Source organism: Anabrus simplex, chromosome 14 (assembly GCF_040414725.1).
Source record: "Anabrus simplex isolate iqAnaSimp1 chromosome 14, ASM4041472v1, whole genome shotgun sequence".
Lineage (NCBI taxonomy): Eukaryota > Metazoa > Arthropoda > Insecta > Orthoptera > Tettigoniidae > Anabrus > Anabrus simplex.
Genome location: NC_090278.1, coordinates 96,375,855 through 96,400,226, shown reverse-complemented (window position 1 = coordinate 96,400,226; position 24,372 = coordinate 96,375,855). Strand labels below are relative to the sequence as shown.

The window sequence follows — 24,372 nt, the reverse complement described above, 5'->3', positions numbered from 1 at the left end:
ATGTTTATATACCATGCATTCCAGTCATTCTGTAAGATTACTTCTTTCAGTTACCTGTCAAATCTGCTTTGCACCCAGGGCCAATTTGTGTAGGTGGCGAACGTGGATTTGAGGGATGACCGTTTCTCCCATGGACAGCGATACAGTAGGCAAGCTGCTTCAGGCCCCTATTTGTTATTATGTTAGTAGATGTGGCCAGACAATTCACTCACAGAATACTAATGAAAAACTTGATTTAAAAAGAAACCTGGTTTGAATGTTAATGATGTCCATTTCAATTGCTATAGCTTTTAGTAGCCCTCATCAGTCTAGAGCCTGAGATGGCCAGTTTGTTTATGGCTTAGACCAACGATACCAACAGGATGTACTGGCAATACAATAACTGCTACCATCTAATGTGACCCTGACGAGTTCCACATTGGAAGCTGTCTCATTTAAATAGCCTCAGATGCCAACGTCAACACGGAACAAACATGTGTTACTGGTTTTACTAATTTCAAGATTTTCAGACATGCTATGGTGTCCAAATGCCATCCCACAAGACTTCTTTTTATGTGCCAGTAAATGAGCACCTCCAAATACCAGCTCCGTGGCTGACAGGTGAACGCGCCAGCCTTTGGTGGGAGTGGGATTTTTGTTCATTTCCTCTGCCCCGGGAACTGGGTGTATGTGCCGTCGTAAAACAACAGATTTCATCCTCGACAGGGTCCCAACCTCACAGGTGCCTTGACTTAAAAGACCCGCTCCAGGCCTCTCCGAAGGCCACATACCATTACCAGCACAGTGACCTGGGATCGAACCCACCCACTTAAAACTCAGTGCTACACTGTCTAAGCATTCAGCCTGGCACTCTGTAATGGAAAGCAAAGATAAAATAATTCTAAGGTAACAAAGATTCTGTTCAAAAACTCCAAATCCGAGTCAATCAAAATGCTCCAGTATGAAGCTTGTGTCAAGGGGACAGCCACTGCGAGACCATTCGGCTCACGGGCACAACTCAAGGCTGTATCGCCAACACTTTTTGTTATGAAGGAATATTCTAGTTATTGATATAATTAATTCATTTTGGACGCAATGAGAATTAAGCAAAGAACAGTCACAAGACACAAACCTCAAGAATCAGTCGGCTTACTCGCCAGTATCCTCGGACATCAAGGAAATCTATAACTATGGACAGTTTATTAGTGGGTGCAGCAGGAATTCTACCAACATTCATTGAGGAAATTTCAATGAAAGGAAAGCTTCCTATCAATGATTGACGAGGGTCAGTCTGCCTCCCCAGACATCTTAATAATCAGTAATACATTTGTGTCTTGTTGATGGTCAGGTTTTGTAATTAATAATTATATACAGGTACTGCATTTGTGTTAAATCATTTCATCAAATTTATTCTTCTTCAATGTCATCTAAACATATACAAGTAATTGAAGTGATCGGCTCAAAATCCAGCCAAGTGCCAAAATTGATCAACATTCAGTTTTTATGCAAAATGTAGCCAAGACTAAATACACTAATATGATAGGCAAGCGATAGAGGCTATGTTCTTCCCATCCCAGGTATGTCCAGCAATTGTTTTCCTCAAAGTCTCATCTGTTTTAGCTTTTCACAGGGACAGTGTGCATCCAGAACAACAATGAAGGGCTGAAGGCTAGATCAGAAAACAGCAGAAGAAAATCAATGGATCAGACCATAAACAATGATTCCACTCCTGAAAAGTACAAACATTTATAGCACAAAACATCAAATGAGGTGAACACATTATGAGAGAGGAATACAAAAGAGAACATGTATACATTTAAATTTCTGTTAGAAACTCAAAATCTCAGTTCTTAATATTTTAGTTTTTTAATACACTTGAACTCTTCTCGCATTTAATCTGAAGTAAAATACCATATTAGAATTCTTGTATATAAAGGATGATGGAACACTGCCTATGAGGGGAAACAGTGCTAGCCCGAAACAGAACTGTAGCAGTCGTGAAGCGAAGGAAAGTAAAAGCTCTTGGCCGCCTGATGGCTTCAAAATAATCAAAAATGCATTTTAAAAACCAGAGTAGCTTATCAGAATTCCGTAAAGTGAGCTCCTTGAATAGCCTTCTAGGTAGCTAACAATGATTCGGTAACCAGGAAAATCCATGCGTTGGGCCTAAACGCTGAACACCACAGATATCAGCAGACATTCCACTGAAGGCTCGGAAGGTGGAGACGCTTGGTAAAATATCCGCAAGAATGGCTAGGCTTTGCTACCAAAGGACAACTAAATTGAACTGAATTCTGTGGGACGACAAAATGGAAGTGAATTATTACCTGTATCGATAGATAAACAAACTTCAAGAGTTCAAAGTTATCGTACAAACAAAATCAAAGAAACAAATCAAAATCACCAGCTTTTTAAACAAGTTGGTAGAGAATTAATAATGTTTGTAGTGTCATGACTGATGTGCATTTCTGAAGCGATTTCATGGTAAAACCCCTGCACAGTTTTTGTCCTTTTTTCTTGGTTTGTTTTGTAATATCTGAGGCCATCTCTTTTCAGTTTCGACTAAATTTTTAACTGTTAGCTTCTTCAGTTTGCCAAAACTAATTTTTAGTAATAAACTCATTAACTACCTGAAAAAGAAGACCTATGGTAACAGTATTATACTTTCTCATTTAATGAAGTTATTTCTTTTTAGGCCAACCTTGCTTTCCAAGATCATTTAAAATATTTAAGAAAAAGCTATGTAAATAATTATAAATAAATGTAAATATGAGGTAAATAACTATAGGGAATCTGCCATGTGGGCGACACTGAAACTGGGTCGACTCAGGATATCTTATTCATAAATTAGAAGTAACAGACATGAAAGCAGCGAGAACAATTGCTGGCACAAACAGGTGGGAACAACGGCAGGAGGCTACTCGGAATGACGAGTTAGAAATGAATTTGATCAATGAAGCTCTGATCACAAGCCAACTTTGGTGGTGGGTCATGTGAGGCGAATGGAGGAGGACAGGTTACCTAGGAGTATAGAGGACTCTGTTACAGAGGGTAAGAGAAGTAGAGGGACACCAAGACAACAATTTAAAGGTAAGAGGTATAGAACTAAACAAGGCCACAAATGGAGGATTATGGCGGCAGTAAATTCAGAGAGGCTTGCACACTAAATGCTGAAAGGCATAACGCTGAACTGTGCATCTTCAAAAAGTTCAAGATTATTGAATCGCCCGACACGTATGACATACGGTCTGTAATACGTTTTTTGAGTGCAAGAAACACACCGGCATTAATCGTCAGCTTTGACCAATTAGCGAAGGTAAAGTGTGAAAATGGGTAAGAGTTTAAACATGACCGTGAAAATGTTCGTGACCAAGTCGACCATCTGAGATCACAGAAGATTTGGTGACTGCAATTGACACAAAAATTCACGATAACCACTCTATCAATAGATTTTCTCTATGACTCGGACGTGCAGTTCCGAACAAAAGACGTGGCATGCTGACAAAGAGAATTTTGCTCCTTCACGATAATGCAACGCCTCACACTGCTGTCCAGACTCGGGAACTGATTGACTCTTTCAGGTGGGAAGTTTTGAATCAACCACCATATAGCCCTGACGTTGCTCCGACCTTTCTTGGCAGCTGAATCATCATCTTGGTGGGAAGCATTTCAAAGACACTGAAGAAATTAAAACAGCTGCGAACTCTTGGCTGTCAGAGCAGACTTCTTTGAAGGGGATTTCAAAAATTAATTTTAAGGTATGACAAGTGCCTAAGGCAACTATGTAGAAAAATAAACACATATAAAACCTAAAAATAACTGTGGTTTGAAAATAAAATGTTTGGTTATTTTAATTTTTAAAAATGACTCTTAATTAGAAAACAGGCTTTGTATTTAAGTAATGTATGTAGATTTTCTATTTCAAATTCTATTTTAATTTAGTTGTTTCCTTTTTCCAAGTATTATTCTGTTACCATATGTTTTCTTATTAATGTAGCTAATTTCTTTCAGCAGAATGAAGAACCAAACAGTTATAAACTGTCATATTATGTCACTACACATCGGGGAACTCCTGAAAGAGTAGTAGGGATAGTAAAAAAGTTGAGATTCAGGTCAGTACAGTGTGAGATATTAATTTGAATTTATGGTTAATTTCAAACTTTCTTTCCTGGACTCTTCAGATTCGAAGTAACCAAGTTACTGTTGCCTCATACATACACTGTGTCAGAAGCCATATCTCACATAGACATGATAGTGTATAGGCTTTTGGGCTTATGCCATGTCAAGAAAATAAGGTGAAATTCTTAACGTTTCGCAGAGCACAGTTTTCTGCAAAACGTTAAGAATTTCACCTTATTTTCTTGACACAGCATAAGCTCAAAAGCCTATACACTATTATGTCTATAAGTACGGGCCGTGAAAGCATTAATGGCAACATATCTCGCTTGTCAACACACTAAAATGTTTAGGCTTTGTAAATTTAACACACATTGTTTGTTTGTTTGTGCATTACTTTCAAATTGGTGCTTGATTAATTTCTGTACAAACAACATTCATGATTCAACATTTTGTCACTTCTTACAAACAAAAGTTTTTCTTTCTTTTTTTCTGACAAACTTCTTTGGCACTTAAGAGGTTTCTGCATTGACCACTTCAATTACAACTTGATGTTCTGAAACGAGTAGTGAAAAATGTGTTATGTCAAAAAACAAGAGCATTTCTGTGTACCATATTACAGAAGTATTAAAGCACCATAGTTTGAACAAGTTAACGGTTTCCTCCATAACATTCCAAAGAGATGTTATTATGCACACTAATGCCAGAGTTGTTAAAGGAAAGTGGAAAAATATGCATGATAATAAACAACATGATTTTATTTCACTCTGTTGTTACTTTTATTAACATCCTAGTCTGACTTTCAGTAACAAAAACAGTATCCACCACTCATCCACAAAAGATGGCTCTATCCCCCGAGTTTACACTGGATCTGTACTAAGGGTTAACAGACAAGTTTTCCTTCCAATCCTGGCAATAGAACACATTAAATTAACGGTAATTTTTGTTCTAAACCTCAGGCCTAAATCTCACAACTCAACAAAGTACTTAAAATGTCTAGAATCAACACAGTTTCTACAATTAGTCAATGGAGGTACAGAACACAGGGTTTTCAGAATAGAAAGTCTAAAAATACAGGTTGATGAGTAAAGCTAACATTTAATCAGCCAGTTAATATTTTCTGTTGTGCAGCATATATATGAAGATGAAGTTGGAATTCAAGAGGACAAATTGGGGCAAATATTCATTTATAGAACTAAGAACAACGGACTGGAATAATTTATCAAGGAAAATGTTTGATAAATTTCAAAGTCCTTTGAAAACATTTAAAAAAAGACTAGGGAAACAACGGATAGGGAATCTGTCACTTGGGCGATAGCCCTAAATGAAGATCCGTAGTGATTGATTTTTCATCCTATTTAAGGGCTTCTTTAGTGCAATACTTTGATTCTTTAGGATCATCATTGTAAATACTGTATTATAATAATAATGTTATTTGCTTTACGCCCCACTAACTACTTTTACGGTTTTCAGAGATGCCGAGGTGCCGGAATTTAGTCCCGCAGATCTTTTACGTGCCAGTAAATCTACCGAGACAGGGCTGTCGTATTCGAGCACCTTCAAATACCACCAGACTGAGCCAGGATCGAATCGAACCTGCCAAGTTGGGGTTAGAAGGCCAGCGCCTTAACTGTCTGAGCCACTCAGCCTGGCAATACTGTATTATCAATGATAACCCAACATATACATGGATATAAAACACGGCATAATGATTAAGTTATTCAAATTAAGTCTTCAAATAAATTGTTGTACCAATGTTGAAAAGTTTGTGGCACAGCAAATGCCATACATTAATGGTTGACATTTTCAAAAATCCCCAACTCACTACCATTCAATAATTCCATCCCTACGAGGCAAAAGGGCATATAAAATATTTTTTTACCGGGCAAGTTGGCTGTGTGGTTGGGAGCGCGCAGATGTGAGCTTGCATCCAGGAGATAATGGGTTCGAATCGCACTGTCGGCAGCCCTGAAGATGGTTTTCTGCGACTTCCCATTTTCACACCAGGCAAATACTGGGACTATAACCTACCTCAATTAAGGCCACGGTCGCTTCCTTCCCATTCCTAGGCCTCTCCTATCCCATCATCGCCATAAGACCCACCTGTGTCGGTTCGACGTAAAGCAAAATAGGAAAAAAAAAAAAAAAATTTGTTTTGAGTTATGGCCAGTTTAGTATCCAGTATAATCGAACACATCTGCGGAATAAGGGGCACCCATCTTTTCTCTTCTAAGTAATCTGCTAATTTGCAGGAAGAATGTTAATGGACATTCGTCTTATGTCTGCATTACTGAAATAAGATATTAAAGTGTGCTTGTTACTGCAAAAGCAATTATTACCCTGTGTTCCTGTGTTATGCGAATATAAGAGATCTCCATTAGTGCATGAACTGGCTGCGAATTAGCATGAAAATAACAACAGTGAAATTATTGTAAGCTACAAGAAGTTTAAAGTTTTGTGGGAGTTCAGCATAACTATAAGCTACTGTTAAATGAATAGTTTTTCAAGAGGGAAGATGATATTCGCAGCAAGCTCGTGAAGTGAGAGGTAAATATTTTTATGTTTCTTCTTACTGAAGAGGTATTAGCTTACATTTTGTTACCGACTATGCTTTGTGAAATCGGGCCCTAACCATCAACTTCAATGTACACAATGCATGTATTACTAACTTAAACTGATTTAAATTATGTCTCTATAATGTATGCTGTATTATTATTAGTAATATCTTAATGATCACTGTTATTAATCCTGTATTAGTGCCATTTATTACCATAAAACTCTGCACCTAAACTTGAAATACAAATACTGGTTATTGCTCATCTCACTTCAACTTGGACCCAAATTTAGAACCTGAAAGAGGGTTTCTCAGGATGATCAGTTTTAATTTTTTGTACCCAAGTATATTGACCCTATCATTATTGCAATTAATATAGTTTTCATACAGTTTAAGTTTTTAAATTTCTGAATGTCAAAATTCTATAGAGGCATGTGAATTACCTTAAAGTACAAGGAGAGATATATCACGGGAGAAAAAGAATCAGTTATCCCTGAAGTTGGAAAAGAAATAGTGCTAAGAAAAGCAGGTTAACGGGGGGAATGTGGGAATGAAGTCACAGCACATACACTTAAGCCTCTGTGTAAATGTAGAACAAAATGTGCTGAAAAATTAAGTGAAGAACGGAAAAATATATCCAACAGTTTTTGGAAGGAGTCTTGTTACTGGGACCAGAAACGCCAGACAAACCTTGGTAACGGAATTTCCAAAAACCAGACACAAAACTCGTAAGGAAATGGGTAGGTTTAGAGAAAATAATAACTGTTTTAGCTTATACTGTAAAATTAACAAATTGAACATAAGTCATTCTGCTTATCAGGTACACAATTTATAACTATCTAAACAGAATTCAGCTTTGACATGTTGATTCAAAACTTCAGTTCTCCATCAGCTTTCCACGCTTGGGAAACATTTGTAAACACCACCTTTCCAATACTTATCTTTCCTATATTTAGGAAATAAACATTACAACAGGCATTGTAAGATGGGACATGTTTCGCTTAACAGTCGTAAGCATCATCAGCCGAAAATAAATCTTAGCCTAAAGTTACGGTCTACAATGAGATTTATTACATGTAAACATTTGTAACTCGGTGTCAATGCTGACAAACTGTTAGAAATTTAACCAACTGTTTCATTTCATATAACAAATCCAGGCCAAGAATACTTTTCATTTAGGCTAACTGATTTGGATATTCAGTAGCACATTCTTTGACCGTAAAGTCTGTGGCACTGCAAATGACATCCATTACTGGTTAACATTTCAGTATCTCATAGTCCTTAACAATGAACAGTTAACGGTGGCAGCATTGGTAATCATTAGTACAGATTGAAAAGGAACGTTTTACAATACCTGGAGTACCAGAGAGGAGAGATCTTTCCTCTATGCTTGCTATAATCCCACCATCCCGTCCCAAAAAATATTCTTTCTTATATAGGAAAATTGAAAGCAAGACAGCATGAAAGAAGAAATTGCCACCATTAACTTTACTCCCATTGGCCAGCTCCGATCAGCTGTGAAGAAGTCTATGTAACTTTTTTCCCGCTAGAGGTTGCATGCGCGCCACACCAACCCCCGCAAAATAAAAACACTCGCTCGTCAAGAAGAAAATGTAATTTAGTAGCTGTAACCTGTCTTTGTAAATCCAGGCCAAGCTCTGTCATGAGAACAGTGGGAGGCCACACTCCCTTCGAGAGGCTCTTAACTATCGCCGCGGCGCATACTGCCCGCACGGCAAGAAAAAAAGTTAATTTAGTAGTTGTAACATACCGTCACATTTTCTCAACAGTTAGTGACAGCATCACCCGCCGCCAAGCCTCCGTGTCTACAGCGAGCGAAGTGTGAGGCGCGCCATGCCCGGCCCACTTGCGGAAGTTTTACCCAGTTAACATGTACAGACAAAACTGGTTAATTCGAAGCTGAAGGGACCAAAAAAAGAATAAAATTATTCCCGATTTTGAATTAGACAAGTTTCAGTTTCTGAAGAAGTATTAATAAAAACAGGGATAAAAATAAATGCAATTACAAAAATATTTTACTTTTGTAGAAAGTTTTTTAAATGTTATTTTTCAGTTAAGTTGACAACACATTCTGAGGGACTCTGAAATCTCTTACTACAGGGACATTATTTTATCTGTTAACGGGATTATCACTCGCCCGACCGCCTGCACTACGAGCCTGTCTCCTGCCAAGCACTCTGCGCCCACCAGCAAAGAGTCATACAATGTTTTCATACACGATTTCCTGTACTTTAAGGACGTACTGTGTATATACACAAGCTCACGTAATGAAAATTGCACTGGAACAACACATTGAGTACTAAACATGCGAGCACTTCACTAAACTAAAACTGACGCCGATAAGGCTCTCGGCAGACTGCAAAGGAGGGGAACTTGTGGCACTGAGAAGCGCATTACGGCAAAGTGCTTGGCAGGAGACAAGCTAGCAGCACTGGCAACCTGGCGAGTGACAATCCCCCGCATAGGCAAAAGAATGTCGCTGTATTTCACACCTCACAGATCTCTGCCCCTTCTCAGTGTCTATACCAAGTTATCACTGAATGTTTCTCCAAAGAGTCCAACACATTGAAGAAGCCCTTAAAACAACATATGCTGCATAATAGTACAGACAGGCTGATTGAATGTGAACTTAATTTTGAGATTAATTATACAATAAGCTGCTTTTTCATCACCTTCTTCTGTATTAAACTTCTTCACATTCACTTAAAGTCCTAAGCGACCCGGTGTCCTGCGAACGTTAGGAGTTCCTGGCTCACGAACTCCTGGAGTCACTATCTCGGCAACTTTCGCATTTGCCAAAACCTTCCGTTCTTGTTCTTCTTTGCGGGCGCGAATTTCATCTTCAGCCAGTTTCATCTGGCCTTCCATCTCCTGCAGGTGTTCTTGCGCCTTGCGTCGCTTGGCACTCCCGGACCGGCCCGTCTCCTTCACCGAAAAGAACATGGGTCCGAGCTCGGCCAGCCAGTGCCCGTCTACGGCCGTCACGCACTGCATGTATTCCTTAGCCGTCATGATGAGCTCGTGGTACACCACGTAGTCGGGCGTAAATCCCATGCCGAACAGCGCCGAGGTGGGGTGCAAATGGCAGGGCATGCCCGTTCGACAATTAACGTACTCACCAATTCCCTTCAGCCGTGCTGCCTGATGGAAATATGCCGAACAGATACACTTGCGGATGATGTCCCAGTTCGTGCCACAGGACACCACCTCCATCTTCTGCTGCACCATTATGTCCTTGAGCTGCTGCCGCACCTCACGTACTTTACGCATCGCCTTTATGTGGATAAAATGATCATTACACCAAGAGGCTGAATAATTATTGCTCTTCCACTGGTTATACACGTTAAGATAGGTCAGATGATCAGATTCTGGAACCTGAAACTTTTCCCGAACAGAATCTGCTTCCTCCTCACGTCCCTTGGGACGATAAAATATGGACGGGACAGACAACATGGACACTATAATGAGAATGTCTGCCGAGCAACCCATCTGACACGATACTATCAGCATCTGACACTGAGGCGGGTCGAGAGGAAACTCTGCCATCTGACGGCCCAGTGGGGTTAAAGCTCCGGTATTATCCAGAGCACCGAGTATCCACAACTGATACAACGAGTTCAGTATATTGTCCTGTGGGGGAGGATCCATGAAGTGGAACTGAAGCAAGTCCTGAACGCCCAAAGATTTCAGCAAGAGCACGGTATTAGCCAGATTAGTGCGCTGAATCTCAGGCACGGTTGTTACCAACAACTCGTCCTTGTACTGTCTCTCGGTGTACAGTCTGTAACACTGTCCCGGCCCCGTTCTTCCAGCTCGTCCAGAGCGCTGGTTGGCATTAGCCTGGCTAATCGGGTAGATTTGCAAGGCATCCATACCTATCCTCGGATTATACACTTTCAACTTACAGTAGCCCGAATCTACCACAAACATGATTCCATCGACGGTGAGTGAAGTCTCGGCAATGTTGGTAGCTACTACGCACTTGCGAAGTCCCTCGGGGGATCGTTGAAAGATCTTAGCTTGTAAATCAGATGGAAGTTGGGAGTAAATTGGTAGGACCGAGAGCTGAGGCGCATTATCGATCTCGGCGAGTCGTTCTGACAACACTTCACACGTAACCTCAATATCTTCCTGTCCGGGCATAAAAATCAGTATATCTCCCTCGTGAGGCTGCAGGTGAATCTGCAATGCCTGTTTTACAGCAGAGTCCACATAATCCTCAACTGGATTTTTGCTAAAGAACAGTTCGACGGGAAATGTACGTCCTGGAATAGTGAAAGTGGGTACATTCCCAAAAAACATGGCAAACTTGGAAGCATCCATAGTTGCTGAAGTAACTATCAGTTTTAGATCCTGACGACGAGAAACTATATCTCGAAGCAACCCAAAGAGAACATCGGTACTGAGGGACCGCTCGTGGGCTTCGTCCATGATAATCGCACTGTAGTTGTCCAGGTCTGATTCCCTTAGTGATTCTCGCAACAATATACCATCGGTCATGTACTTTATCACCGTTTTCTCGGAAGTACAGTCCTCAAAACGGATGGCATAGCCAACATCTTCACCCAAACGAGTAGCCATTTCGTCCGAGACTCGCTTGGCCACGGACATAGCTGCAACACGTCTCGGCTGCGTACACCCTATCATTCCATATTTGCTATAACCATCTTCATGAAGATACTGAGTCAACTGCGTGGTTTTTCCGCTACCTGTCTCGCCAACTATGATCACTACACTGTTCTCACGAATTACATTTAACAGTTCCTGACGAACAGCAAAAGCTGGCAAATAACGACGTTGTTGAAGTATAGTCTTTTTCTTGGCGAACTCACTGCTTGCATGAGAAGAATCCTGGATATGTTCAGCAAACTTCTGTCCAGCCTTATAATCCATTTCATCGTCCTTAGCTTCCTCCTTGTCGTCCTTTTTGGGAACTCCCATGATATTTCCAATGGTTGTTCCAGCCAATTCCCAATGTTTTTTCTGTGCCTTTCGCCGCTCCTTTTGTTCTCTAAATGCACGCACAAGCGGAGAGCCTTTCCTCGCTACCAGAGCCATGTCTGATGAAGGGTCTTTAACAGGTACAACCGGTTCTGGCTGTTTAGTAAATACTATTCGTCCATCAAGAAATGGGGGTACAATATTGTGAACCAACAGATGAACACGATCTACGTTCTCTTCATCGTAATCTTCGTCAACATCTACTGCTTGGACAACACCACTAGTAAGCATGCGGTTTCTTTCCCATAACTCATTATCCTTATTAATTTGACGCTGCTGAGCAGACATTCGCTTTCTTTTCTTCTGTTCCATTTGTTCTTCCTTTTTCTTAGTGTACTCTTCACTCAAGTTGCGGAATGGATTGAGATCTTCGTCGAAACCATCATCCAATGAGTACCATTCACGATCCAGTCTTTGTTGCTCTTCTTCCCACATCTCTCTATCCTCTGCCGAGGACCACTTCAATGAATTTTCTTTGCCAGGCAATGGGGTAGCACCAGACCTTTTGCGGTCTCGAACCCAAGCATTGTATTTATGGGCAGGAGTAGGGCGAGGAGTATCGTCTAGGTATGGACCTCTCCTAGAACCTCTTTCTGACCATTCACCATCTTGTCGATGGGCTTGCGGAGTGGGAAGATCCCAACTAGAACGACGAGAAGGTGTGATATCGTCTTCATCCCATGCCGTCTTTGAAGTAGGGTCCTTTATTTTTATGACTGGTGTAAGAGGCTCATCCTTGAAGCGAGGAGTCTCACTCCACTCTCGACTGCTGTAGCCACTGCGAACAGACTCCCGATCCCAATCGCCATCACTTCCACCCTCTCGGTTCCTGCGGTCACTATGGTCATGCTTTCGACTGCCATCTCGCGGACTCCTCTCGCTGCCATCTCGCGGACTCCTCTCACGATCACGAGAATGTCTGCGTCTGTCCCTCCCTCTATCTCTGTCCCTCGAATTCTCACGTTTCCGTCTCTCTTTTTCTTTCTCCTTGGTGGATGCATGGACACCTCGCTCTCTGTTTTTCTGAAGCCGTTCCACCAGCCGGTCACGAGCCTCCTTAGATATTCCCCCAGTGTGTGATGGTGACTCTTCCACACTTGGGCGATAATGTCGCTCTTTTACGTGCTTGTGTAACTTCTTACTGAAACTATCAGAATCATTTCCTTCGTCAGAACCGGTGTATGAATGAATCCTAGAAACTTTATTTTCACTCTCTTCTTCTCTTATCTTTTCCGCCAGTCTCTGCAACCCCAAAACAGATGGTCTGGGAGCAGGAACCTTAAATATTGGATTAGAATTTGATTTCTTTCGCACAACAAGACCGACTGTTTCATTCTTCTCGCTGTTTTCCAGCCTATAGACATTCTTCTCGTCGTCATCCATTGCAGATTATGAATAGTTAACGTTTATTTAGGTCTTCCACAAAATAATGTTAACATATCGTAATAACAACAACAGAAAAAGACATCCATTCACTCAATAAACATTCATAGGACGCTACCACTTCAACGCACCATGTTTAACGTTCAGATTGATAACTCGAGGGTTGCAGTACGTTGCAACCTCAACATTAACAAAAACAAATAATCAACAACTAACATACAACCGACAAATGCTAAGCTGCAGCTTTTCTACACTGATTACGACCATAATTTTACTCACCAACAAGCCCGAACTTCAATCAGCTGTCTTCATGGAATATAAAATGCACCAAGGAGCATATAAGAGAAATGCACCAAATAGCGCAAGGCAACTATGAATGCTCTAAAACACGGAGTATATATACCCGAACGTCAAGGAGTAAAAACATCCAAACCGATCAAAGATTCGTCCAGGCCAACCAAGGATTCTGTAAGAGAAATAGACCAACCAATTTTAATAAATTGAATTATTCATATTCTATAGCTCGTTAGTAACATCACAGAACACCAATATTGACCACTTTTTGCACTTCTCACATACATCACAAATACAGTTTACCCAGGGCGGATGGCATGCCTATGCTTCGTTTTACGCCTTACATGATGGATCAGGGGTTTCTCGTGAAGAAATGCTTTCGTTCGTGATTTACTTCAATCCATTTCGTTTCTACCTTCGCATTTCTTTTCTAAAATATCGTATTATGATCCAGTAGAGGGATGCAGCATTTTGAAACGGAGATCCTCGATAAAGAAGCTATCTTTGGCTAACTCATAAAAAAAACCTTGAAGTCACCCACGTTTCAAGAAGCGTGATTATAATTTTTCAGTTCCTTTTTCTAGGTCGCTGAGCGTCAGATTTTCCGATATAATGCTGATTCCGTATGTTGCGATTGGTGATATTGAGGTTTCAGATAAGTTAGCAGGATTGCTGCACTTACGGATAGCTAAGATATATTTTTGATATTGTATTATATATTACTCCGGCGACTGCTGTAGTTATCTCTTTTTCGCGGTAGCTGAATAAATTCCCTGTAGGCTGTAAACTTACTCCAAGCTATTTTAATTTATTGACAACTTTCAGCGGTCGTTTTCTCCGCAATAATGCGGGCTTCCCTCTTTTCCGAATGACATTTGAACACTTTAATTACCTACATATTTATGTCCAATTCGATCAGTTCCACCTTTCTCACAGGTTTCAAGGCGCCTAGAGTTTGTCATTCTTTTAAATACCAGGGTCATGTCGTCTGCCTACATATCGTGATCTCCGTAGCAACTTGAAAATCCCCGTTATGTTATGTCCGTCGTGGTGCTGGTGATTATTGTTTTAAAAGGAAGTACAACTGGGCAACCATCCGTCGTGGCTATTTTAATAGCAATGGGCTTTTTACACCTCTCACGGTTTGTTGCTACTGTATGACTTCCGCCGATCGTTTTCATTTTTGTTATTGGCATTTGTCTACTTATTTCATCATATGCTTTCTTGTAATCAATGAAGACGGTGTAGTAATTTTCTTTTGGTTTGTTGACATGTCTTCTATTTTTCCCAGTAGATATTTTACGGCTTGTTTTATAATCGTATGCTCTCAGCTACCATGTGAACGTATTTTAATTTGACGACATCCGGCTGTTTGGTCATCAATTTCGACGTTCAACTTTACTCTAGGCGTACTAGACTGCAAAGCAAACCGAATCTCTTGGGCGTCTATGGCTGAGATTTTAATTAATTTTCTCGGGTGATCACCAAATATGTAAAGATCGTTTACATGCCTACATCGTAGGTTATGCAGAGTCGAATGGACTTTTCTTCCGCCCTTCAAAAATTCGATTACATCTGCCAGGTTTGAATACACCCCCTCCCCCAACAACTCGGGATCCGAAGACGGACTATACTGTAACACTCATTCTTGTCTAGAACTGGGAACGGTAGGAGCGGATCGGAGCTGTTGTTCTCGCTCTTTCTCCGGAGACCTCCGGTAGTCCTCCCATTGAATTCACTGGCGAAAAATTCAAATGCTTTAATGTAGGCGATGTGTTAACGGTAATCTAGGGTGGAATTACTATGTAGGTTTCAGTGCTTATTCCACAGATGCATGGGTTTTCCTACGTTTGTCATTCAAATGCTGCAATCATTTCAAGATTGCCGCATTACTTGTTACGCTATGAATAACAGATTTTGATCTGCTGAAATTCAGTTTGCAATAGGTGCAAGTGGACAGAATAATGTAGATTGAATATTGCCATATATTATACCCTTGCAATGCATTTACAATATTATTAATAGCAAACATTTTTAAGTAATAATTATATTCCATTGCATGTACACATGTATTATATACGATGCTCTTACACGAATTTTACTCGTAGCTCATTTATTACTGAAGAGAAATTTGGAATTTTTTATATGGTGTACTGGAGTGAGTAGTTCAGACGCTAGAGCGATAGCCTTCTAAGCTCAAGTTTGCGGTATCAATTCCGACCTTGTCGGTGGTACTTGAACGAGCTCCAATACGACAGCCTCATGACGGCAGGTTTACCGATACATTAAAGAACTCCTGTGGAACAAAATGCCGGCACCTCGACGTCGCAGGAAACCACAGAAGTGATTAGTGGAACGAATAATAATAATAATAATCCTTCTTTCCGTTTTATCCAGGGTTGGTTGCACCTTCGGACTCAGTGTTGAAATCCCACCTCTATCGCTTCAAGGGCAGTGTCCTGGAGCGCGAGACCTTGGGTCGGGGATACTTTTTTAAAAACAATTGTTTTATGTCGCACCGACACAGATAGGTCTTATGGCAACGATGGGATAGGAAAGGCCTGGGAGTGGCCATAGTCTTAATTAAGGTACAGCTCCAGCATTTGCCTAGTGTGAAAATGGGAAAACCACCTTCAGGTCTGCCCACTGTGGGGCTCAAACCCACTATCTCGCGGATGCAAGTGCACAGCTGTGCGCCCCTAACCGCACGGCCAATTCGCCCGGTAGTCGGACCAACCAGTACCTCGTCCAGGCGGCCCCACTTGCTTTGCTGAACAGGGGTCTTGTGGGGAAGGGGGGGTGGGACGATGGGAAGGGATAGACGAGGAAGAGGCCGTGGCCTTACATTATGTACCGTCCCGGCATTTGCCTGGAGAAGTGGGAAAGCAGGGAAAACCACTTCGAGGATTGCTGGGGAGGAAATCAAACACCCCTCTACTCAGCCGACCTCTCGAGGCTCAGTGGACCCCGTTCCAGTCCTCATACCACTTTTCAAATTTCGTGGCAGAGTCGGGAATCCAACCCAGGCCTCTGGGGGTGGCAGCTAATCACACTAACCACTACACCACAGAGGTGGATGATAATAATAATATAAACACTAACGATAAATGAGAATGTATAATTTTCATATATCCGCCTCCTTCATACTTATAAAACAGTATTTATTACGTCACTAGCGCACCACTACTGGAAGTCTGAAACTACAAGCGAGCACACGTTCAGTACTGTTCCTCCGTCCTCCCCTTGCCCACCGGATGGAATGCTGCACTCGCACTACCGATTGCAATCATAGGAGCAACTGCTCTAACTGATCCAGAGAGGGCTTGCAGATCCAGATTGGCATCCTGGTATAATGTCTTATGGCTGGGGCCAAGGCAGATTTACGGAGGGGGCTTCCGAAAACAAAAACTATAGTAGTTATCTCTTGTTCGTGGTAGCTGAATAAATTCCCTGTAAGTTAGATTGTAAAGTTAATCCAAGGTATTTGAATCTGTTAACAAATTTCAATTTTCAAATAGGTTTTACAGAATGAAAAGTTTGAAACTGTTTTAGATCAGTAGTTTCTACATCTCAACGGATGGATTAGAAAGGTAAATTCATTGCGGACTGGGTGGCAGAACACACTTTAACGTGTGCGTGCAGTACGACAAAGATTTCCGCAGTTTGTTTTAAAATGGAAGTAACAGCATGTTTCACTCTATTAAAAATACTTAAAAATTTGATTATTTTTTAAAATCTTGCAGTGGCTCGAGAACAAGAAAATATTTTTATATGTTTATTGAATCTGATATTTATGGTGCAAAATGTATTAAGAACATAAAACAAACAATCCGTATATCTCACCGAAATTAAAATTTCCATTTATGTTTTCAATGAATTTGTTAACTATATTCATAGAGAAACATTTAAAGATGGCACAGATTTTATAGGTTAAATTCAGTCGTTTATTTTTCAAATGCTCGTTCTAACAAAATTTCTAATTTATTGTAGGCTATTTAAAAACCCGTATATGCTGTTTACAGTAAATTCACAGAGTTAAATTTATTTCAGGGTGGGGGTGTTAAACCCCCGTAACCTCCTGTCTGGGTACGGCCTTGGCTGGAGGGTCATCCGAAAATTTGGGTAATGTAACGCGACAAAACGTGTCTTTGACATCACATTAGTCGTTATTGCAGGCCTTGGTCGCCAAAGATTCTACCACTACAAGTTGGCACCTTCAACGCAGAGTTGCAGTTCGCTTGATATAACACAGAGTTTCATTTACTGGAGATATTCCTGATCACTAGCTTTTCGCAGAGGGAAAAGTTACATTACTTGTAATCAAACTTCTTTTAGAGAGCGTCTGTCAGGATTTTCATATATATACATTTTTAAAGTGTTGTTATCAAGGGCCACTTCCCTGTATCAGTTTTTTTTTTTCCATCCATACTGCCTTTGCCACTGAATATCATTTTTTTCCAGGTGTCCACCGGTTGTTTGGTATACTGTAGTCCTGTTAGTAGACATCTGTTAAATATGTCCGTCAACAGGTTTTGTTGTCTTGATTTCTATGCATAGAATAGGAATAATTTTAAAATAGTTTAGAACACAGTAGATCCATTTCCCTTCCTATTTCACCACCTCATTCAACCCTCCTCACAGATTTCAATCATTTTTATCTTTTATAAATTCACGTTGTTTTTAAAACATAACAAGGTACTTTTTATGATGTTTTTTGAGAAGATAAAATATGCTTTGTAATTTCACCTATTCAATGTGATGATGATGCTTGTTGTTTAAAGGGGCCTAACATCTAGGTCATCGGCCCCTAATGGTACAAAATGAGACGAAATGTAAAGACAATTTAAAAATCCAAAATCATCCACTGACCAGAATTCAAAACATGATGACAAAGAATGAATGGATGGATATGAATTTAAAACCATCAGTGGATCCGACCCACAAAGCCCCACATTCCCAGAAACTAGCGTTAAACAATAACATTACTGACCCAGGGACTGCTTCTAAAGCACAACAGTGAACCAATGATGCTTGTAGTCTAAAGGGGTCCAAAAGTCAGGTCATCGGCCCCTCATAATGGTATTTATTGCTAGGAAAGTAGAACCATGGTGTTTGTCATGTTGCGGTACTAATAAAAAGTAGCATAGACTTGCGGTATTCCACAGATTATGGTATCATTCATAGGTAATGTAATGAACACATATAACACAGACCTATGGTGTTTCTCACATTGCGGCGCCACTTACAGGCAACGCAAACCTATGGTGTTCCTCACATAAGTGTACTAACTACAGGGACTCGTACTATCCTGTGGTGTTCCCCACATAGTGGGTGCTAATCACAGGCAAGGCAGACCCAAGGTGTCGCTCATATAGTGGTACTAATCAGAGGTACTGTAAAACCCACCCTGATTCATACAATGTCGCTATTAATCACAAACCTACTGTGTACCTAACATAGTGGTGCTACGCACAAGTAAAGGTGACCCATGGTGTTCCCCGCGTGGTGGTACTAATTACAAGTAGTTTCATAGTTCAAATAGATCATTTCTATTCGCCCTTTACGACAGACAGGGGATACCATTGGTGTATTCTTCGCCTGCGTCCCCCACCCACAGGGGGACCTATGCAACGTAACATAGCTGAAGATGTTCCCAAGGAATGAAACGTACAGACAATTTGGTGGTGGAAATTACAACATCAGTCTCACCAAGATAATAGATGCAAAAACCAAGGTTCTCCGCACTGGTTGCCAAGGTTAAGCAAAATTGTCGGTGCAAAACTGTTCACGTTAATTCTAGACAGACCCCAAGCCCAAAAACATGTTAAAATATTCATGGAATAAATGCATGATATGAAATAACACTGAATCCCTGTATTTCAGTTCTGATGAAGAAAGTCTACATTCTACAATCAGGGATATGGACGAACAGTTTGAAGAACATCATCATTTCCCCTTTTCCACCCAACACCGGATGGGAACAAATATGGTTCCTCGTCGAACACTGTGTTCCAGTCCAGGTACCATGGTCCTATGCTGTTCTTCAGAGTCCATCCATCGTCATCAGTCTTTCTTCTTTCATCCACTTGACACGTCCAAACCATCTCAATCTGTTCTTCTCCAGTTTGTCATTTAGTTTCTGCACATTTAGCTCTTTGCATAGGTCTTCATTTCTCACTCTATAACCCTCCTTGTCATCTGTACCAACTCCTGCCTCTATTCTGCTGTACAATCATCTCTCCGAGTCACTGTCCAGGTTTCTGCTACGTGTGAGTCATTATTACATCTATATTCCACATTAATCAGTCGGTGGATGCAAAGTGAGTCTTGGCCCACGAGTGGCCCCGGCTGCTCTGTGGTCCAACAGCTCTGCACTCCGACCGGCCAACCGAGCAGAGGAAGGGTAGCCATGGCTCTGAATTGGGAAGACGGGGCAGGCTTGGACCTCACGGGTGGCCCCAACCGTCGGCTGTCCTGAGAATGGTTTCCTATTCTCCTGCACTAAGGTGAATGCCGGGACAGTTCCTAGTATTGGCCACGGCCGCCATCCCTCACCTTCTCAGAGTATCTCCTTCATCGTCACGAATCTCCCGGCCGTCTATGAGGCCCGCGTCGTCCTTCAGAGGAGGAATGAAAACATTTTAGTTGTATTCTTCTAATTTTCATACCCAGTCTTCCATTTTCTGTCACTTCACTTCCCAAGTATTTGAAACGTTCTACTATCTCCAGTTTAGATAGCTTTTCCTTCCCTACATCGTCTCAATTTTACCACAAACTAAGACAACTGCTGTGGGATAAACAAGTACCATTATGACATTATATAAATCCTATTATAACCCCGATCCTCATGTATATCCTGGAAACCACCACATTAATGAGACAACTAAGTTCCTATGCACCATGATACAGAAGACCAAAAAAAGCCTGAGAGGAAGTGGAAATAGGAGACTCCTTACTACAAAGGATACAAAAAGCAAGACTGAAGTGGTTTGGCCATGTAAGAAGGATGAGTGCAAGCACGACTGGAAGAAGGAAATGGGAAAGAGAAGTAAAAGGAAAAAGACCAGTGGGCAGTTGCAGAGAAAAATGGGCCAATCTAGTAAAGAAAGATGCCGAGGAGGAAGGACAAGATTGGGAGAAGGTTACAAGAGAACAATGATTCATGGACAGACAAAGATGGTGAGGACTTCTACACAACACCTGGGGAATTGGAGATGGTCAACGATGATGATGATGATGATGGTGACTTCCTCTACTCATGTCCACAGTGTTACTCTTCTCCATGTTGATCCCCAATTGTTCAATCCCTCTATTCAGTACAATCTACTGTTGTTGTACCTGCTCATTCTCTCCCCAACAGTAAAGGTGACACTCCACTTCCATGTTTTAGTCCATTGTTAATTACAAACCATTCTGTTCTACCCACTGTTGTCTTCGCACAGCTGCAGAAGTCATAATTGTTATTAACCCTGGAGAGTTAATCCATCCACAATTACTCGTCACGCTCTTCAGTTTCAGCCTAAGTGCATTGTTTGACAAACCTGGTCTGGAGCTCTTGACGTGCCCCATGATGTGTGCGTGTTTAGGAACGTTCACTACATGTCAGAAGAGCCCTCAGCAGCTCCACAAGAACTGGAAGATGTGCCTACTGCAATTGAAAACCAAAGACTAAATGTAGTGTATGCCAGCGACATATCCACACAGAACACTTGGCAGTGACATGACTGTGCGGTACGGAAAGTCAAGAATCTAGTGATCACGCAGGATGAACGTCAACTCTTTAACACCCTATTTTTCTATTGTTAAAATACCTTTGAACATTATGTACAAGTTGGTTCAAAATTATTTACTAGTTTTGTAACATCAAATATAGTTTTTGTTTAATTTGTAGCTACATTTTCCTGACCCGGTCTAAAACACCGTGTGCTCCTCACGGAGTTATTATTACGCGCCCTCTCCAGGGTTAATACCTAGCTAAGAGGATATTCTTTACAATTTAATGTCTGTAGATGACAAGAAATACGTAACTCAACACTTCTCCATATTTCCAGCTGTGTAGCTTTAAAAATTTCTCCTAAGTTGCCATGTGAGGACTGTTAAGAACAAGTGAAAACATGAGTGATTCGAACATGGATGGTATTAACAGAGAAGGGTTAACGGTTTCAAGAAACTTGGTAATAAGCATCGTAAACAATCCATTCAATATCATGAACACAAAATTTTTTTTCCCAACTCCCACGAGATATCTTTTCTTATAGATTGTGTGAATCAGTATGAAATGTTAAAAACTGAAGGCTCTGAACTCGGTACAAAACTTAAGGACGAGATAGATAAAACAACGTAACATATCAACTACTTGGTGGAAATGAATGACAGTGCGGTAACATGTTGCCAGAGGTCTCCCACACGTGTACAGAAACCTGGTGTGAGGTCAGCGTGATTATAGAGCCAAACCCACAAAACGAGGCAGTTGAAGGAACGGGACAAGACAGTGTGAGTACAACATGGCCCGACTTCACACGGGGGAGAATCATCGGGAAAGCTGAAGGAGGACGAAGTGTGACGAGTGTAGCCCAGGAGTATGATATTACTCACAGCATTGTTTCACATGCATGGAGAGCGCTGCTGCCCGAAGGAATGGAGGGGTCGACCACGGTCAGCTACAGCAGCTGATGACCGCTAAGTGACTCACATCAAACAGCGGCTGCAACTGCAACCACATTTAACAGCACTGCAAGGCACCCAATCTAACGCTCCACAGTGACACGATGACTGCATGGGGATGGTCTGTTTGCCCAACGATCATTACGTTGTGTTCCGTTGACACCCACACTTCAGCGGCACCGCTTGCGATGGTGCCAAGAGCATCAGGTCTGGACCGACGAGGAGTGGGGTCGTGTGCTCTTCTCAGATGAGAGCAGATTCTAGATGTACCCTCATCTAGTGAGAGGTGGAACACGTAATGCACCTAAGAACGTTGTTGACCAGGATCAATTTGGTGGTCCAAGTGATATGGTGTGGGGAGGCATGTTAAAAGGGTGCACCGACCTCCAAATCTTTGAACGAGGTACACTCACTGGCCAATGTTATTTTGACAGTGTACTCCTTCCCCATGGAATCTTTTCTAGGGTGCATTTGGTCCAGACTTATTTTAATAGATGACAATGCACGACCGCATTGAACAGCACAGGTGGAGGAGCTCTTGGAACGAGAGGATATTCGGCGAATGGACTGGCCTGTCGTTCCCCTAACTTCAATCCCATCGAGCATGTGTGGGATAGTGATGGGACATTCGATTAATTTTACTGAATCGATTCATTTGATTCCGTTCACGTTACTGAATCGATACAGTGATCCGATTCATGGCACATTAGTCACCGCTCCTACTGCATCTGTGTAGTATGTGCTGGTAAGACAGCAGCAACAGCATTCAGTTCTCGCAGCTGCCATCTGGTCTTCATACTATGAACTCCTTTCTTAGGAAAAAAAATGCTAGACACTCTAATACATCGAAGGTTTCCGACGACGCAGGGTGGGAAAGGTTAGGATTAGGAAGGTAGGAGCCATAGCCTGAATTAACAACGTAACATATCAACTACTTGGTGGAAATGAGTGACAGTCCGGTAACATGTTGCCAGAGGTCTCCCACACGTGTACAGAAACCTGGTGTGAGGTCAGCGTGATTATAGAGCCAAACCCACAAAACGAGGCAGTTGAAGGAACGGGACAAGACAGTGTGAGTACAACATGGCCCGACTTCACACGGGGGAGAATCAGCTGCCGACGGTGGGATTCGAACCCACTATCCCCCGAATGCAAGCGCATAACTACGCGATACTAACCGCACGACAACTCGCTCATCATTTTTGAAAATATGTATTTTTCTAATCAGCTGAGGATATTGTTAAATCGTCATATTTTGTATAGGCTACCCGAGTTGTACGGTAGCACGCTGGTTTTCTGATTCATTATACTGTTGGTTAAGTTATTGCGTCTGTCCACATATGATTGAAGTCTTGTGCAACGATGTGACATATGAACTGAGAGAATACCGAGCCGTTCTTCCTAATATAAAACAGGTACTTTTGAGTGGTCATGAGCATGACTCATAGTCATAGGGCAGGCTAGAGTTGAGTTTAATTGTCAAATGTCAACTAAGTTATAATACTAAGACTCATTAAACTAATAAATAGTATAACCTAATAGCCTACCTACTTACTAGCTACTTCAGAATTATGTTTTGACTACCTTTTTAACACTGCAAATAAATCCATCTGTTATTTAAACCTCCCTGTAAGAAGAGGACAGTGAATGCAAATGGGTATTATTTTCAAATGAGCTGAGCTCGAGAGTTCATTATAGCATACGATTCTTTCAGTGTAGCATGCTCACTGTATGTCTCGCTGCAGCGGAAGCTCGGCTCTCCGCGTGTCCAGTGAGCCGATAAGGAGCCGTGTGTATCTTGTGTCTCACTGAGCCGTGCTCGTTCACGATTCTTTCGATGTCCCATGATTCACTGTCTCGCTGCAGCGGAAGCTCGGCTCCCCGTCAACGTCCAGTGAGTGCGCCACGCAGCACTGTCCGCTGAGAGTAAGCTGAATCGTGTGCCGTGAGCTCGCCGTTCCTGTGAATCGATTCACTCGGACACTTGAATGAAGCGATACACTGCTTCGAATCATGCATTCAGTAGCCAACACTAGTGTGGGGCATGTTGGGCAGACGTATTGCAACACGTCCACGTGCACCAACGACCATCCAGTAGTTGTCAACCGCGCTGGTGGAGGAACAGAACACCTCACCACAAGGACTCCTTACGAGTCTTGTGACCAGCATGTTGCAGAGCATACAGCCTTTTAAGAACCATGTACCTTCTTTTGTGATGTCCAGGGACCATCATGAGTTGTAGAGTGACTTACTTGTAATTTATTGTCTCTGTATAAAAGTGTCATTTCTGTTTGTCTCATCTCACATTCCTTTCAGGTGCCTACCGTACCATATGTAGCAGTATGGTTCAAGTTTCAATG

The 24,372-nt window shown here is 41.6% G+C and overlaps 3 protein-coding genes across 5 annotated transcripts in view; 1 reads left to right on the top strand and 2 right to left on the bottom strand.

Moving 5' to 3' along the window:
- LOC136885538 (uncharacterized) overlaps nucleotides 1-13,425 on the bottom strand; it is a 50,115-nt gene extending 36,690 nt beyond the window's left edge. For 2 of the 3 annotated variants that reach the window (XM_067158152.2, XM_067158154.2), the window contains exon 1: nucleotides 13,186-13,203. In XM_067158152.2, coding sequence (XP_067014253.2) covers nucleotides 13,186-13,188 — 3 coding nt within the window. In that variant the 5' untranslated portion in view covers nucleotides 13,189-13,203. Of the gene's footprint in view, nucleotides 1-13,185; nucleotides 13,204-13,333 lie in introns of those variants that run through there. The other variant, XM_067158153.2, reaches the window with a different exon arrangement.
- LOC136885539 (uncharacterized) overlaps nucleotides 1-24,372 on the top strand; it is a 392,796-nt gene that overhangs the window by 172,288 nt on the left and 196,136 nt on the right. The gene's annotated exons all lie outside the window — the stretch shown is intronic.
- Nucleotides 1,184-13,176, bottom strand: Prp16 (ATP-dependent RNA helicase l(1)G0007). The gene is made up of 2 exons (XM_067158141.2): nucleotides 9,343-13,176; nucleotides 1,184-1,648 (listed from the first exon to the last, which is right to left on the bottom strand). Exon 1 carries the CDS (start codon nucleotides 13,052-13,054, stop codon nucleotides 9,374-9,376), a length of 3,681 nt encoding a protein of 1,226 aa, XP_067014242.2. The 5' UTR covers nucleotides 13,055-13,176; the 3' UTR covers nucleotides 1,184-1,648; nucleotides 9,343-9,373.